The 17,674-nt window shown below is 44.9% G+C and overlaps 1 protein-coding gene across 1 annotated transcript; it reads left to right on the top strand.

The window, feature by feature from the left end:
* The first annotated feature begins 314 nt into the window (after positions 1 to 314).
* On the top strand, positions 315 to 1,692 carry LOC148136914 (putative G protein-coupled receptor 139). Its single transcript, XM_087982854.1, has 2 exons — positions 315 to 384; positions 764 to 1,692. The coding sequence occupies exons 1-2, from the start codon at positions 315 to 317 to the stop codon at positions 1,690 to 1,692; spliced, it is 999 nt and encodes a 332-aa protein (XP_087838980.1).
* Positions 1,693 to 17,674: the final 15,982 nt, after the last annotated feature.

Below are 17,674 nucleotides of genomic sequence, written 5' to 3'. Positions count from 1 at the left end.
AACCTGTTCATTATGTGTGGGATCAGCCTTTTCTGCATGCACTTTTCACCTGCATTGCATCACAGTGGAACTAAGATAGATCCCTGAATTTCAAGGTGCTTGTGTTTTGACCACCATTGTACTCACATCAGAGTCAGAGCTGATGATGTAATGCGTTTGTTCAAGCTAGCATCAGTAATACCGGTGTCAGGTGTTACTACATAAATACAGGCTGATGCTCTGCATAAATCAGGATCAACTGGAATGGAACAGTTCACCATTCCTACGAGGAATGTGCGATCCCAGAACAACAGAAATTGCTGCTAATCCCAGAAATGGCATATCCAGTTATATGGAAAATCGAAGATATTTTCTTTCCTCTCATTTCAGCCATTGGTGTTGCTGGTAAGCTGGTCTCTCAAGTGTTCCTCACGCGAATTGATATTAACTGTGCTGCTTAAGTGTCATTATTTATCACTGTGTGTTTTATACAATAACCTTTTCTAATTATGAAATGCTGCAATCATATCTGTTCCTTCACCATTTTACTCTTGATGGTGTTCGATAAACCTCCATTTATTACTTTAGTCACTTACGTTATGCATTCCCATATATTGGTAATTGTGATTTAAGAATGTATTTGAAGGAAAACACTCAATATTTCAGTTTACACCTATCATGCAACAACAAACATGGGAATTTGCCTCAGGTTGTGTCACCTTGTTCCTTGACTCAGGACATGATTAGTCAACATTCAATTCAATTTCACTCTGTTCCCTCACAGTTAATCTAGTGGCGATTGTCATCCTGTCCCGAGGGAATTGTGGTCTCTCCAAGTGTATCACGCATTATCTGGTTGGAATGGCGGCGGCCGATCTCTTTGTCGTGGTCTTTGATGCCATGTTGAGGTGTGCTGTTCGAATTTATTTTCCACTTTCTTTCCTGAACCTTTTTCCTCTGTGTAGTTTTATTATTACCCTGGGATCAGCAGCCACAGTAATTTCTGTCTGGCTCACAGTCACATTCACCGCTGATCGATTTGTGGCCATTTGCTATGAGAAGCTGAAAACAAAGATTTGCACTGAGAAAACTGCAGCAACATTTCTGGGAACTGTGAGTGTCCTCGGCTGCCTGGAGTCTTTACCCCAGTACTTTATATATGAGTCACAATACATCATTAACAATATGCCATGGCTTTGTGCCCGTAAGCCAAGTTTCTTCAGTTCCCCTGCATGGGCAGCATACGAAATGATTAACTACATTTTAACCCCTTGTGTTCCATTCTTTCTGATCCTGCTGTTCAATGTTCTGACTGTCAGGCGCATTTTAGTGAGCAGTCAAATCCGTAGGAGTCTCCATGGCCAAAGAACTGGAGAGAAACAAAAGGATGCAGAGATGGAAAACCGGCAAAAGTCCATCATTTTGCTCTTCAGTATATCGGGCAGTTTTGCACTGTTGTGGGTGACCCAGGTTGTGTACAATATTTATGCACGAATTAGAAACATCCGGTATTACCACTCCTACACAGACCCTTGCTTAATCACAGACCGCACAGCCAAGATGCTGCAACTGCTCAGCTCCTGCACCAACACATGCATTTACGCTGTGGTCCAGGTTAGATTCAGGGAACAGCTGACGAATGCAATTTCATATCCCTTCAAACAAATCTTTAAATTGTGGTACAGGTTGAAGGGTTTGAAACATGAGATCTAAATCCCACTTCACGTTCAGTCCCCTACAATCACCATAGGGGCAAGAAGCAAGCTGTTGGCATCTCAGAGTGGTCAGTCTGATTAAAATTTGTCGAAAATATCGATTTATTGCAGGACTTGCTTTGTGGACAATTCCTGAATTGACCTCCAAAACCAAAACCGCATCAGTGAAATGGGCTGACAGATGGCAGGTGGAGTTCAATCTGGATAAATGCGAGATGTTTCAACGAACAAGGATAAGGCTGACTCAGTTAATGATAGGACCTTGGGTAGTGTTATAGAACAAAGGGAACTCGGAGTGCAACTACATAATTCTTTGAAGTTTGCGTGACATATGGGCAGGGTGGTTAAAAAGATGTTTGGTATGCTTGCTTTTTCTGGTCTGTCCTTGGAGTGCAGAGCTGGTACGTGATGTCAAAGTTGTACAGGACGTTGGTTAGACCTGTTCTGGAGTACTGTGTCGCCCAGTTATAGAAAGGATAGTTTTAAGCTGGTGAGGGTTCAGAAGAGATTTACCAGGATGTTACTGAATGTGGAGGGTTTAATTTTTTAAAGAAAGTTCGGATAGGTTGGGACTTTTTTTCCATAAGAACATAGTAATTTGCCAGGCAATCTGATCGAAGTTTGTAAAATAATGACACGTAGAGATAAAGTTGATGGTAATTGAATTTTTCCGTTGAGGTTGAAAGACATCTTTTAAGGTGGAGGAAGACAGATTTTAGGAAAGCATGAGGGGCAATGTTTTCACGCTGAGAGTGGTTCACGTGTGGAAGAAACTGCCTGGGGAAGTAATGGTGCTGGTGCAAGTCCCATTGGCTCTGAGCAGAGATGAAATGCCTCAAATCACTTACGGCACATAGGATCCTAATCAGATTTGATGAGGAACGGGTGTTTCCTTTTGTGGGGTAGTCCAGATTGTGGACAGGCAGGGTTCTAAAATTAGGATGTACCCTCATAAAAGTTTAGTATAATTTACTCTGAGGATTGTGTACGTTTGGAATTCTCATCTGAAGGAGCTGGTGGAGTTGAGGGAGTCTCACTGAAAATTCTTCGAAAGAAGGTAGATCGATTCTTTACAACAATGGAAAAGCAGGGAAATTGGGAATGTGGAACTTGAAACACAAACTGAAAAGCCATGAACTTATCAAAAGGTGGAGCAGGTGTGTTGGCAACGGTATACTCAGGCTCCTATTTCATACATTTGTGCATTTGTGAATCAATGTGATCTAATTTATTTATTGTTGGATATATCTAGTTACCAGATTACCGTGGAAAAGTGTGGTATGTTATCGCTGCCCTCCTGCTCCATCTTAAAACACAGATAAACAAAGGCAGAAGAGTGAAGAAATAACAAAAACGTGTTGAGCTTTGTAATCCTTCTTGTTTCGTGCTGCGTCACGGGCTGTGGTCAGGCCTGGTTTCTGTTCGTTGTCGCTGCTGAAACAAAAGTCACCGCTCCTCAGCACCATCGCACCTCCACCGATGTTTTCACCACACTGTGTCCTCACTGGACTTTGACTCCACTGCCGGCTTGAATCTGTCACCCTAAGTGGGCTGCTGGGCCTCCTCGCATCTGGGCTGCTGGTCCTACTCGTATCTTGGCTGTCTGGCGTCCTCTTGTCGGGACTACCGGGCCTACTCGAGTCTGGGCTGTTGGACCATTCAAGTCTGGGGTGCTGGGCCTAATAGAGTCTGGGCTGTCGGCCCTAACTGGGATGCTGGGCCTACTCAATCCTTGGCTGCCGGGCCCACTCGTGTCTGGGCTGCCAAGCTTACTTGAGTCTGGACTGCTGGGTCAAGTCGAGTCTGGGCTGCTGGGCATACTCATGTCTGGTCTGCTGGGTCTAGTCATGACTGGGCTGCTGGGTCTACTCACCACCCCCGATGCCATTGCTGTGACACCACCCCCGCCCCACCCCAACCCAAACCAAGCAGTTAGGTCAACAAATTAAAAGCAAAGAAGAGAGAAAAGAGAAAATGAAGGCAAAGGAAAGTAGACAGTGTGGATGGGTTATGGGCTCCGAAGCCCTACCCCACGCATGCACCTTCTCACGGGCTTATACCCCATCACACTATGACACATACTTGACCAAGCTTACACACACACATGCACACATTCTCTCACATGCACTCGCACTAACACGCACACACTCACAGACACACACACACACATACACTGTCTCTCATGCACATGCACACATATAAGTTTATGGGGTGAATTTATTTGCAGAATTACATTTTATTTTGCACAAGAACAGCATAAATCCATGTAAGATTCTGTACGCTGCACTTAAGAAAAAGAACTGATTCAACATTGGTACAGACTTTACCTTCACGCATTGTCTGAGCTGAGATGACACCTATTATTAGATTAGTTGATGCCACCTTGAGAATGTAATCCTGGGATTTACATATTAAAACCTAAATCACCATATCCATTCTAAAAGATGAAAGACTTAATCTAAATTTGTTTAAGAACTGTAACGTGGCGTTGCGTGATTTTTAACTGAGGTTGTTTAATATATCATTGCAACTCCGTGACACTGCAACCCTTTTGCTATAAATTCTGTGTCGAATGGTCATGTTCCACAGCCACCTGATGAAGAGGCAGCAGCTCAAAAGCTAATGTTTCCAAATAAACCTGTTGGACCATAACCTGGTGTTGAATGATTTTTAACTTTGTGCACCCTGGTCCTGCCCCGGCACCTCCAAATTGTGATTAATCAAAGTCTGAGTCGGCCTTTCGGCCCTTCTTGAGTTTAAAGTATTACAATGCCACCCTCTGCTGGCCTCCCTGTGTCACTGCAAAGGCAGAAGGTTTTCCTCCACCCCCCCCCCCCACAAAGCATCAGCTCCTGTGAATCTCGTTGGTAACTCAGTTGTTTCTCAAATTACTTCTCAAACAATGATTTTGGAGACACAGGGTAGCTTTGTCCAATCTCTTATGATGCTTTCCCTGAGATGGGAGCAGAGGGAGATAAACGTGCCCGGGGCTTGTTCGCCCACATCAGAACTTATCAATTCTCTCTCACTTACATTCCAAAGAATTGCCAACTGCAGAAGGTGTAGTGAAATTGGCCTTATGTCCTCAAATCCTTTCTATGACACTCTCTCACACACATTCGCTCTCTCTCACACAAACACACACACACGCACAGTGTGAGAAAATATGTGCCTGCATGCGACAGTGATCACGTGTGTGTCAGTGACAGTGAGCACGTGTGGCGTGTGTGACAGTGTGGGTGTGTGTGTGAGACAGCGAGCACATGTGTGAGTGTGAGACAGTGAGCATGTGTGTGCAAGAGTTAGCACACGTGTTTGTCAGTAAGCACGTGTGTGACAGCAAGCACATGCCTGTGTGTCTGAGTGTGCATGTGTATGAGTGATACTGAGCATGTGTGTGTGCGCGTGTGACACTGAGCATGTGTGTGTGTGAATGACAGTGAGCATGTTTGTGTCAAAGAGTGAGTGCATGTGTGTGTGACAGGGAGAGAGAGAAAGACAGTGAGCATGTGCGTGTGAGACAGTGATCATGTGTGTGTGGAACAGCGAGTGTGTGTGTGGAAGAGGCTCACTGAGCATATCGGTATGTGAGTGACAGTCAGCATGTGTGTGTGTGTGAGACAGTGAGTATGTGTGTGTATGTGAGTGTGTGTATGTGAGTGACAGTGAGCAGATGTGTGTGTGTGCCACTGACGACGTGTGTTTGTGTGTGCGTCAGTGAGCGTGTGTGTGAGACAGTGAGCATGTGTGTATGTGAGTGACAGTGAGTGTGTGTGTGTGTGTGCGCGCCAGTGAGTGAGTTTGTGTGAGTGAGTGAGTGAGTGAGTGAGTGAGTGAGGGATACAGGCCGTGTTTGGAGACTGGGTTTTTCCCACTCTGATGTGTGGTACTGACTCACAAGAGGAAGACTTACCAATCCCTCCGAAGGGTAAGGTGTTGAGAGTCATCTGCACCATGTTTCCCCTTGGGAATGGAAGCTTCCCCCTTGCTGGCATTCTCCAACATTTCATTCAGCAGCTGCATCACGTCACAAACACGGCTGGGGGCAGCTCACTGAGGGAAACGTTGACTCCAAATGACAGGGTCTCAAACTCTGCTCACAGCTGACAGAAATGGGGGTGTTCTTATAGACAGAGGCCACTCCTCCCTGATAGCCCACTCTGGCCTCACACAGTGAGCGTGTGCAGACACTGGCCTGTTGTCCTCCCCTGCCCATTGGATGTTCCGTCTGTCCCCAATTTGGCATTACCCCTGTCCACACAATCTTTTCCCCTCTCCGATTTGGACTGACCTGAGTCTGGCAAGAGTGGGGGTCAAAAATGGGGGCAGGGTGTATGACAACATAACTGCCCTCATTTTGTGACTCCCCATCCATTTCCTGCACCCCGCACACATTTTGCTCCTGCCCCCATTATCTGACAACCCCTCAACAATTTGATAACCCCCATATTTTTGCACCCCCCTCCATATTTTACATTACCTGATTCCTGACTCACCCGTCTCTTTTGCCCTTTCCCCACCAAATATTGAGGTTCCCCCATATATTTTGCCCACTGTATATTGCCCCCAATCTAACTGCCGCTCGCACCCCCTCATGCAGCTTTACCTTAACTGCACCCCCCCCCCCCCCATATTATTCCTTCATGATCACCCCCTCCCACCATGCAGACTTTTTAAATCGGGGACACAGCAATCACATGCAAAGACTCACTGGCCTTTTGAGAGACTGCCTCAGTGCACAGCAAGATCCCAGGCACCCACTGCCCCCCCGCCACCCCTGAGACATGGGTTTTTGTAAAACTCCCCCGATCAAGTTCCCACCTCCTCCCCAATATTGTGCCCCTCCTTCAGCACTCAGTTATGTTCCTTACCACAATTCCCATACCCCTCCTCCATGTTAAATCTCTTCCCCACACCCCACTCCCAACTGATTTTCCAGCCCATCCCCATTTATTTACCTTTCCACACCCCAAAACCCCCCAATTTTCTGCTGCCCCTACATTTACTGCTCACTCCCCCGTAACTCCCCTGCCCCCTGCTAATTTGGGACACCACTGACAATTTGCAACCAGCCCCCAACATTTTCCAGACCCCCGCCACCCACAATCTCCGATCCAATTGTCCCACCCTGTGCAGCTTCGTCCCCCCCCCACACACAAAGCTGTCTCCTCTAACCATGAGGAGAAAGTGAGGTCTGCAGATGCTGGAGATCAGAGATGGAAATGTGTTGCTGGAAAAGCGCAGCAGGTCAGGCAGCATCTAGGGAACAGGAGAATCGACGTTTCGGGCATTAGCCCTTCTTCAGGATGATTCCTGAAGAAGGGCTAATGCCCGAAACGTCGATTCTCCTGTTCCCTAGATGCTGCCTGACCTGCTGCGCTTTTCCAGCAACACATTTCCTCCTCTAACCATGCCCCCAGCAATGAATAAAGGCCCCCTCTGCATCTCCATTGAGTACAATTCCCCCCACCCTCACTCACTACGCCCTCCCCTCGCTCTGGGATGGACGGGTGGGGACGCAGAGAGTATGTGCAGAGACTGACCGGCCATTCGACTGTTTGTGCCACACCACAGGTTTTCTGAGTCCAAATCCAACTCAGGGTCAGGAAGATAGGGAGACGGTCAGGGGAAGCGAGTGGACAGAGAGTGAGGGAGAGGGAAAGGGAGAAGGGGGAGCAGGAGAGTTAAGGAGGGTGGACGATAATGCAAATAAGATCAGGGACTGAGAAAGAGAGACAGTCACAGAGAGGGAACATCTTGAGGTCGGCGTCGAGAGAAAGAGAGAGACAGAGACAGAGACGGGGAGGGAGAGAGAGAGGGAGAGACACAGAGAGAGGGAGAGAGAGAGGCGGGGAGAGAGAGAAAGAGAGAGAGAGAGAGAATAAAAGCCCAGTGAGAGAACAAGGCAGGAGCAGAATTAAAGACAGACGGAATAAAATATACCTGGTGCGGGGAGACACAAGGACAGAGAGAGAGAGAGAGAACCGACAGGGAGAGACAGAGAAAGGGACAGACAAAGGGTGCAGAACAGCAAAAAGAGAGAGCGATGGATTGACATGGAGACAAATCCCAAGGAGAGACAGAGATGGCCAGGGAAGGAGGAGGGGGGGAGAGAGAGAGAGAGAGAGCGAGAGAGAGAAATATCCAGGGCGAGAATGAGAGAAGAGCATGCACAGACAGAGAGAGAGGGAAAAAAACAGAGAGCGAGTGATCGAGGTAGAAGTCACAGGGTGGGTGTGGAGGGTGGCTTGTCAGACTGGAGGCCTGTGACCAGTGGAGTGCCACAAGGATCGCTGCTGGGTCCACTGCCTTCCTTCATTTATATAAATGATTTGGATGTGAAAATAGGAGATATAGTTAGTAAGTTGCAGATGTCACCAAAACTGGAGGTGCGGTGGACAGAGTACAACAGGATCTTGATCAGATGGGTCAATGGCCTGTCCAGTTGCTGCCGTTCTCCCAACTTCCATCCCTCACATGAATAAATTCCGGAGAGAGGCTTGGTTTATGCACCAACATGTACTCATTTGCTAATTCTGCTGCCCTTCTCACTTCCTGAACCTTTTTCCTCCACCATCTTCTTACCATCTCTGGAAGTGTGTGTTTTTAAACTTCTCCAGGAGAACAATCTCTCTTAGCACCAGAAGGAGTTATCTATTTTCAAACCACGCAACCATCGATCAAAATGACTATGTTTAATTCTTTTGAACTCAACGTAAGTCTGACCTCGTTCCTTCTTTGTGTTTCTGAATCGCTATCTATGTGCTTCTGGTACCAATCCATTAACACTTAAAATAGCCTGTTTAACCTCTTCATAATGTCATGACCCCTCATCTGACAGTGCGACAAATACCTCACGAGCTCTGCCTACCAGTTTAGTCTGAACTGACATTACCCATAAAACCTCGGATCACTCCATCTGCCTCACCAATTTTTCAAATGAAATAAAGAAGGCTTAAAGATCTTTCACATCAAAATGTGGCAGAGTTTTGACATAATTATATGTATCACTACCTTCTCTTTTAATCTCCATTCTGTTAACTTGACTTTGCTGACTAAATCTCAACTACTCAAGTTCAAATTCTCTCTCTCTTTACTCAGCTAAGAACCATCTCTCTTTCTTTTGTCTCTCTCTCTGCCTTTCTTTTCTCTCTCTCTCTTTACTCAGTTAAGAATCTTCTCTCCCTCTCTTTCCTCTCTCTCCCTCTCTTCTCTCCATTTCTCCCTCCCTATTCTCTCTCCCTCTTACTATTTCTTCTCTCTCTTTCCCTTTCTCTCTCCCTTTGTTTATCTTCTAACTCCATTTTCTTCAATTGTAATTTAAGTTTTTCCACCACTACAGTACTTGTCTGCCTCTCCGACACACCTACATGTTTGAGTAATTCCCTGATAATTTCAGCTTTACTTTTTTCCTTGGTTAAACCCAAACCTAACTTATTGGCTAATGCTAAAATTATCACCTTTTCCTTTCCTTCTAAACTTTCTTGGCAAATTTGAGAATCATCTTCAAATCCCAGAACCTCTTTTGCAATTTTAAGAGCCATTTCTCTGACTTTTCGTTTAATCAACTACAAGTCGCCGAAATTACACAAATTGTCTCACCTACGTTTTATTTAACGATCTCGGACACTCACCTTCAAGTGTTTAAATCTGCTCGGATCTTTGGTACCCACAAATGCATTCAAATCTGTCTAAATCAGTTCACATCACTCACCCAAGCCCACAAGCTCTTACGACAAGGGGAAAAAAAACTCCTACATAATTTAAAGCAGCAAAACAGAAAATATTTATCCAGTGCAGTAATCTGCAAAAATTCAAGAGGCCAAGAACTATTTAAAGTAAAAATTAACAACTTTATTTCTTAAAGTATAAGAGAGAATAATTAACTAACAACTATTTACAACTCCTTCCGCGAATCTGCCTTTTACATTCCCCTTCCACAATGCTCCTCTGATAAAATTCCCAAATACGATTTACAAAATAAAACTTCTCAACTCAAAAACAGGTACCTTTCGGTTCTCCTCTGTATTCCTGTCTTTTTATTTCTCCTTGGGGATTCTGTTTCACAGGTTAGTGATCGATAAAGGTACCTTTAAGAGAGCTATTTTTCAGGAAGTGCGCTTACATGCTTGTAGCTTGGCAGTTCTCCTCTCAACTGTTCAGTTTCCCCATTCTTATACCCTCAAAGCATCAGATTGTGTCATTGGGTTTTAAGATTGTCAATATAAAAAAAATCAAACTGGATTGGAGTTTGGTATTTTTCAGGGTATAATTTCAAATGATAGGCCTAATTCAAATCTGTTTTGTTTTGTCTCCAGGCAACCAACTACCCCAGCTACCCCAGTAGCTGGACCATATGTTTCATTGTATCTTATTGAGAACACTTGGTGCTGTCACTGCTCAGTTTTAAAGGTACACTACATCCACATCTTCACAACACCCGCAACACCTCCTTTCTGTAACCAACTGTTAATGTGATTTGATGGACTTCTGCCTATTTCTCATCTGCCTCAATATTTGGTGGTCTTCATTTCCTCATTAAGACCTCGTTTTTAAGTTAGTAGCAATCAAGGATACATTTGGATTCGACTTCCATGTACGCCTTTTGATACAATTGCTTCAAATGTTCCTCTTTCCGCTGTTACTCAGTCAATTTCTCAGAGCAAAAGAGGTTTTTTTTGTCATCCATTTGCTCCAGTTTTGTTTCAATCATCTGATCCAACAGCGTCTGTGATAAGTCCACTTCAACTTCCTTCTCTATAATCTTTGTTCTCCCCTGTTTCAAATGTTGTCATTGTGACCTCGTTACCACACAGTCGGGAAATATCCCAGGACATGTGTCCTGCAATATCCCAGTTGCTTGATTTTCCACTGGCTTTTCAACCACAGTAGGCAGCACTCCTAACTATGAAGCAGCTAATTCGCTAACACGTATTCCTGGAGATGCGTGTTTGTCTCGTATCATGATTGTTCCACTTTCACTGGACACTCTAACATCAGCACATAAATCGACGTTTCTTGTCTCATCATGAATTCCTGTTACTAGCACAGTTTCTGTCAACAGTCCTTCAGAGGTACATATCTCCTCATCCTTCAGCGTCATTCATCGAGAGGATCCTGAATCTCTTATTATTGTAACCTGCTGCTCCTGGCCTGAGTGAGTAAACTTTACCTTCACAAGTATACGGTTTAAAAACATCTGGCATTTCCTCCTGAATCAGCCACCAACCAGGTTGTACTGTCTGGTGCAAATTTTCAGCCTCTACTGTGCTTTACATTCCCACTCCAACAAAATTCACTGGCTGATCCTGTTTTCCCACACTTGGTTTCCCAGTGCTTTTTCTTACCCACCGGTGGCACAGTGGTTAGGGCACGGTGGCACAGTGGTTAGGGCACGGTGGCACAGTGGTTAGGGCACGGTGGCACAGTGGTTAGGGCACAGTGGCACAGTGGTTAGCACTGCTGCCTCACAGCGCCAGAGACCCGGGTTCAATTCCCGCCTCAGGCGACTGACTGTGTGGAGTTTGCACGTTCTCCCCGTGTCTGCGTGGGTTTCCTCCGGGTGCTCCGGTTTCCTCCCACAGTCCAAAGATGTGCAGGGTCAGGTGAATTGGCCATGCTAAATTGCCCGTAGTGTTAGGTAAGGGGTAAATGTAGGGGTATGGGTGGGTTTCGCTTCGGCGGGTCGGTGTGGACTTGTTGGGCCGAAGGGCCTGTTTCCACACTGTAATCTAATCTAATCTAATCTAATCTAATCTAATACTGTGATTTCACATGGCCTATTATTTTGCAGTGAAAACAATGGCGCTTTTTGACTTCTCTCTTCCCTTCCAGGGATTCCTTTTTATCCGGTGGTAAGTTATGACGTTCATCCGAGATGTGATTTTCCCTTACCATGTGTTCCCCAGTTTATATTCCTCGTGGATTGAAATTAATCATGGAAAGCAAACTTTGATTTATGAGCCAATTAATTATCATCAGCTGCTGATTTCACCGTTTCAACTCTCCGCTCTTCCACACAAGTTCTCAGTAACTCAGGAAGTGCAGTTTTGAACTCCTCAAAGATAGTCGTCTCTTTAACGGCGTCATCGGTTTGCTCTATTTTTAATGCCCTTACCCACCTATTGCAATTAGTATGTTTGATCCTTTCAAACTCAAAGTAGGGTTTGACCAGGATCCCTCCTTAGATTCCTGAAATGCCTTCTGTAGTCATCTAACACAAGCTTGGATATACTTAAGATGGCTTTACTCACCTCCTGATCCGCCCAGATGACTTCCCCCGATAGCGATGCAAATACCTCACCAACGCTACTTACCAGCTTTGTGTGGATCAACAAAACCCACATGATTACTGGACACATCCTCTGTTCAGATACCTTTTCAAATGGCTTCGACATCCTTCTCATCAGATTTAGGCGATGTTTCAATATATTTAAACAGATCCACACCAGCCTTTGCCTGCCATGGATTTGCTCCTCCTCACTCTCTCCCTCCCTACGCTCACGTTCAGCCTTCATCTCCATCCTTTTAAACTGACGTTCCCTGTACAAGCGCCAATTCATGAAGGTCAAACCCCATCTCTTTCTTTCTGTTTCCTTTTCTCTCTCTTTTTCCTTTTTTTTTCTGCGATGGCCTTTTGTTTTTCTTTTCTGTCCTCTGATTTTAATCAAGATTCAATTTCATTTCTTTCTCCCTTTCTTTTTCTTTTGCCTCTAACACAAGCTGCTTCATTTTCTATTGAATTTTAGAAACCTCTAACGATGTTGACGAGGCTTCCAGCAAAGTTAAGTGCTGAGGTATTGCTGTAATTTTCTTACGGATGACGGTAACTCCAACTCCAGTCGACTCCTAAATTCTAGCGGCGTTTTCTTGTTCAGCTTTTGTAAAACCCTCAGGGTAATTTCATTCACCCCCAGAAATCGCTTAGTCACTGAAACACCCACAAGTACACCAAGCACTGTTTAAACCAATTGAATACAACACCTGGGAAAAAAACGCACTAACACCTACCACTCGCTAAATGTATGTCTAGCAAACCTAATCCCAAAGTGAAACTATTGACCATATCCCGCAATGAGCCCCCAATATATTTTGAACCAGGCCAGACCCTCTCGAAACATTTCAAGAAGGTAACTTTGCAATTGTTTCCAGCAGGGGTCGAGTGGATATTCCAGGTCTGACGCAGCTCGCCCAACCACTCGGGTTTAAACAAAACAGAATTTATTAACAGACTACTGAATGAATCACGAACAAAAGGGAAGTGAATGTAGAATAGTGGCTCAGTGGTTAGCACTGCTGCCTCACAGCACCAGGGTCCCAGGTTCGATTCCAGCCTCCGGGCGACTGTCTGTGTGGAGTTTGCACATTCTCCCCGTGTCTGCGTGGGTTTCCTCTGGGTGCTCCGGTTTCCTCCCGCACTCCAAAGATGTGCAGGTCAGGTGAATTACCCCCTAACATTAGGTCAATTAGTCAGAGGGGAAATGGGTCTGGGTGGGTACTCTTCGGAGGGTGGGTGTGGACTGGTTGGGCCGAAGGGCCTGTTTCCACACTGTAGGGAATCTAATCTTAAAAAAAACTTAACCTATGAGAAAACCCAATCGATTCGATTGCAACATAATGATGCTGTTCCAAATACCTGCTATATCGCCACAACCAACCTCTTGGCAAACAAATGTAAGATCAAACACAGGGTCTTATAGGAGAGATGTCGGAGAGAGGGAGAATCAACATGTACCTGTTTCTTGGACCAGCAGCCACAAACAGACTGCTTGCTAAAACCAAACCAAATCAAACCCTGAACTGGGAGAACCAGCCCCTCCTCTTTCATTGTCCATGTGTTTTAAGAGAAAGGCTCCAAAGCTTTCCCAAGGATATATTTCCAGACATATCGGAACATCTGCCTTTAAGACCCCTTTAGAGAAAGATCAATGACAACACAACCTTGTTAAAGGAGCAGCATTATCACATACCATTCAACCTCATGTTGAATCATCATCCAACTTAATCCCCATCTCCCAATTTCTCCTCCATGCGCTTAGATCCCTTTAGCCCGAAGGAAAATATCATGAACGTATTCACCTTGTGTGGCAGAGATATCCACTGATACGCCACCCTCATCTCAGCCCTCAATCACATTCTCCGTCTCCTTAGACAGTGACCACCTACTTCTGGAGTCCTCCATCATCCAGTGTTCGTCATGTCTGGTCCTGGCAGAATTTCTTGGATTTTTTTCTGAATTCTGTATCAAATCATCGAAAATCCAGTCAATGCAATCCTGACCAATCCAGTCTGGTAAATGTTTGTGGCATTCCCCTCCTGCACGAGAACACCCTTCCTCAGAAAGGAGATCAAAACTGCACTTGGTATTCCAGGAACATCCTCATCAAGGTACCATTACACCAATTCATCTCTGCTCCTGCACTACAACCCTCTTGCTATTGAGGCCAGCATACCATTTTCCCACTTCACTCCCTGCTACATCTGAATGCTCGCTTTCAGCGACAGGAGCTGCACTCAGGTCTCGTCCCAGCAGGGAGACACTTCAGCTGCAAGGTTTGGTTGAAGTGGCTGAAATTTCTTTTATATCTTGATGTGAAAAGCTTCAGCAGAGATTTGAAAAGCAGTTCTCAAGGTTATGAGGCTATATAGATAACACTATTATCGTTTGAAAATCATAACAGGATGAAGTAGTACTGATGTAAGATTTTGAGGAATACTTGTGGGGAGATCGCAGGGTGAATAATTGCAGTGAATGAGGCGTGTTGCCTTCATGTGAGATGGAAAAGCAGCAATCATGAAATGTTCCTGTACGATTTTGCAGAGGTGCTGAATGAAATAATGTGGCCAGGCTATGTGTATGGAGTGGGTCATTGACACTGACTGGACTGCTTGCCAGAGAGCCAATGTGGACTCAATGTGTTGAATGACCTCCATCACTTGGAGTGACTCCATGATGCTGAAAATATGTTGCTGGAAAAGCGCAGCAGGTCAGGCAGCATCCAGGGAACAGGAGAATCGACGTTTCGGGCATGAGCCCTTCTTCAGGCTTATGCCCGAAACGTCGATTCTCCTGCTCCTTGGATGCTGCCTGACCCTGCTGCGCTTTTCCAGCAACACATTTTCAGCTCTGATCTCCAGCATCTGCAGTCCTCACTTTCTCCTCAGTGACTCCATGATCCCATTCCAACTCCATGAATAAAATTTGTTCTCATGTACACAGGTTGGCAAAGAGACCAACCAAAATCATTTTGAGCTGACTTGATATTCCATAAATGGCAAGGCTACAATTCAACAAGGTTAATTAAGGGTATATTTTATTCATGAAATGAGGGTACCATTGACTGGGACAGCAACTATTACGCATCCTTATTTGCCTTGGGGAGGAGGCAACCGAGAGGTTCCCTCAGGCCATATCAGAAAGCAGTTAAGAGTGAACCATTTTACTGTTGGTGTTGAGTCATAAGTAATGAAGATGTGGGTGTACTTTTAAGAGAGTTAAAGGAAGGAGAACTACCGGACACTGCACAAAGTGTTGTCAATAAGTCAACGACGAAACACTGGCTTGAACCACTCAATTACTTCATTGCCTGGAGATAAAAAAAAAAGCAAATTCGAATTCGACCAATCAGTTTAAATTATACCGGGAAGAAAATACCAATTTCTAATCAAGTTCGAATTGAGTATATTGACAAGCTTAAAAACCAACGATACAATCCAATGCTCTGGGGTTTGAGACCAGGGGAAAATTGCACAGTTGAGAGGAGAACTGCTAAGTCTTAGCATGTAACAGACTGCTTGAAAAACACTCTCAAATGGTACCTTTTCGATTAGTGAACTGTGACACAATAATTCCTAACAAGGTGAAAAGAAGACACAGGAAGATCCGAACACAAGAACCTACACTTGTCTGGTATTGAGATACGAAGAGTCGTTTTGCACATCTTAATTGGGAGTTTTATCGTACCAGTATTACACAAGGGAAGCTGAAAGATAGGATAGAGAAAGAAATTGTAAATAGTGGCTATTTAATTGTTCTCTCTTGCACTTTAAGAAATAAAGTTAATTTTTACTTTACATAGTTCTTGGCCACTCGATATTTTACAGTTTACTGCACGGGAGAAATCGTTTCTGTGTTGCTGGTTTGAAATTAAGTAGGAAAGTTTACCTCGTGTCGTAACACAAATGTCACCTTCAGTGGATGGAGGCGGCATATTTTCTTCCCTAGAGGGATATTTGTGAACGAGACAGGGTTTTTGCGCCAATAGTTACCATGCGGCTAACGTTTTCATCCTATCTTTTGCTAAATTGAAAATCATGCCACTGGCTGTGATTGGAACCTATGTCTGCAAATTGCTAATCCCGTCTACATTCCTAGCCCCAGTGATCACTGCACGACCAGACAGGACTTGCAGCGTTAAGAATTGGATATTGCTATGTTTGTTCTTCAATTAAAAGAAAAGAAACTTCCAAAGCTTTAGCTGTGATGTTAAGCGCCGTGGCATATTAGCAATATCAGTTGGCTAGAAGACCCTTGGTCATGGGATTGAACTGGGTTCGAACAGTCTAAATGATGATCTGTTTTGTGTTGCATTTGTGTCGGTGACATGGGCTAGCTCCTTGTCTTTGATTCCCCGTATTTAAGTCCTAGTGCGAGTTTGACGCTGAGGAAGGATCATATTGAATCGTACTGTCTCTCTGCCTCTCTTAAAGATGCTTTCAGCAGTTCATCCAGCTCGCTCTGATTTCCTTTGACGTCTCCAGCATCGTTAGCGCTTTGTCATTACAGGAGGACAAGAAATGACGTGATCGAATTGTTAGAGGATCAACTTCCTCATCCTTCCTACACCCGTGGACAGCGGGCTCATGGGGAGGGAAAGACCCCTGACCACCCACTCATAGAGTCATACAGCACCCTTTGGTCCAACCAGTCTGTGCCGACCATAATCCCAAATCAGACTAGTCTCACCATAATCCCAAATCAGACTAGTCTCACCATACCACTCCAAACATTTCCTATTTATGTGCTTATCCAAATGTCTTTAAAATGTTGGAACTGAATCGACATCCACCAATTCCCCTGGACAATCATCCCACACACGAACCTCACAATGTGTGAAAATACATTGCCCTTCAGGTCGTTTTTAAGTCTTTCTCCTCTCACCATAAAAATATGCCCACCAGCCCGAAGGAACAGACAGCTGCCGTTCGTCTTTCCCACATCCCTCATGATTTTATAAAACTCTGCAGTGAACAAACTCCAAACCTATCCAAGCCTCTCCTTACAACTCGAACCCTCCGTTCCCTGCAACATCCTGGGCATTTTTTTTCCTGAACTCTCTTGAGCTTAATAACATTTTCAATAACAGGTCATGTCATGGGAGTAAGGTTGGAGACTCTATCTTCAACATCCAAGCTTATAAAAATGTGCGTTGTCACGGAAACTGGAATTCCTTGGGTCTTTTTTTTCAGTTGGCTGGCTGGACAGTTGGTGCAAACCTCATGAACTTTTACTTCCCAATACAGCTGGATTGATGTTTGAGAACTGCCACTGTGCCCTATTCTTGGAGGAGATCTGTGAGTCTGTGGGACCTGTGACTCACCGGGCGGCATGGTGGCACAGTGGTTAGCACTGCTGCCTCACAGCGCCAGAGACCTGGGTTCAATTCCCACCTCAGGCGACTGACTGTGTGGAGTTTGCACATTCTCCCCGTGTCTGTGTGGGTTTCCTCCGGGTGCTCCGGTTTCCTCCCACATTCCAAAGATGTGCAGGTTAGGTGAATTGGCCATGCTAAATTGCCCGTAGTGTTAGTTGCAGGGGTGTATGTAGGGGAATGGGTCTGGGTGGGTACGCTTCGGCGGGTCGGTGTGGACTTGTTGGGCCGAAGGGCCTGTTTCCACACTGTAAGTAATCTAATCTAATCTAATCTAATCTAATCTAATCTAATCTAATCTAATCTAATCTAATCTAATCTAATCTTCCT

The sequence above is a fragment of the Chiloscyllium plagiosum genome, unplaced genomic scaffold (assembly GCF_037043375.1).
Source record: "Chiloscyllium plagiosum isolate Xiang-an unplaced genomic scaffold, Cpla_swu_hap1 HiC_scaffold_44, whole genome shotgun sequence".
Taxonomy (NCBI): Eukaryota; Metazoa; Chordata; class Chondrichthyes; order Orectolobiformes; family Hemiscylliidae; genus Chiloscyllium; species Chiloscyllium plagiosum.
The sequence above is the reverse complement of the archived record's forward strand: the minus strand, read 5'-3'. Positions and strand labels throughout refer to the sequence as shown.

What these genes read in the sequence shown, in the direction of transcription:
- LOC148136914 (XM_087982854.1), top strand. Translation starts at nt 315, where the DNA reads ATGGCATATCCAGTTATATGGAAAATCGAAGATATTTTCTTTCCTCTC. An exon ending in TTCAGCCATTGGTGTTGCTG is followed by an intron (nt 385 to 763) that starts GTAAGCTGGTCT and finishes GTTCCCTCACAG; the next exon opens with TTAATCTAGTGGCGATTGTC.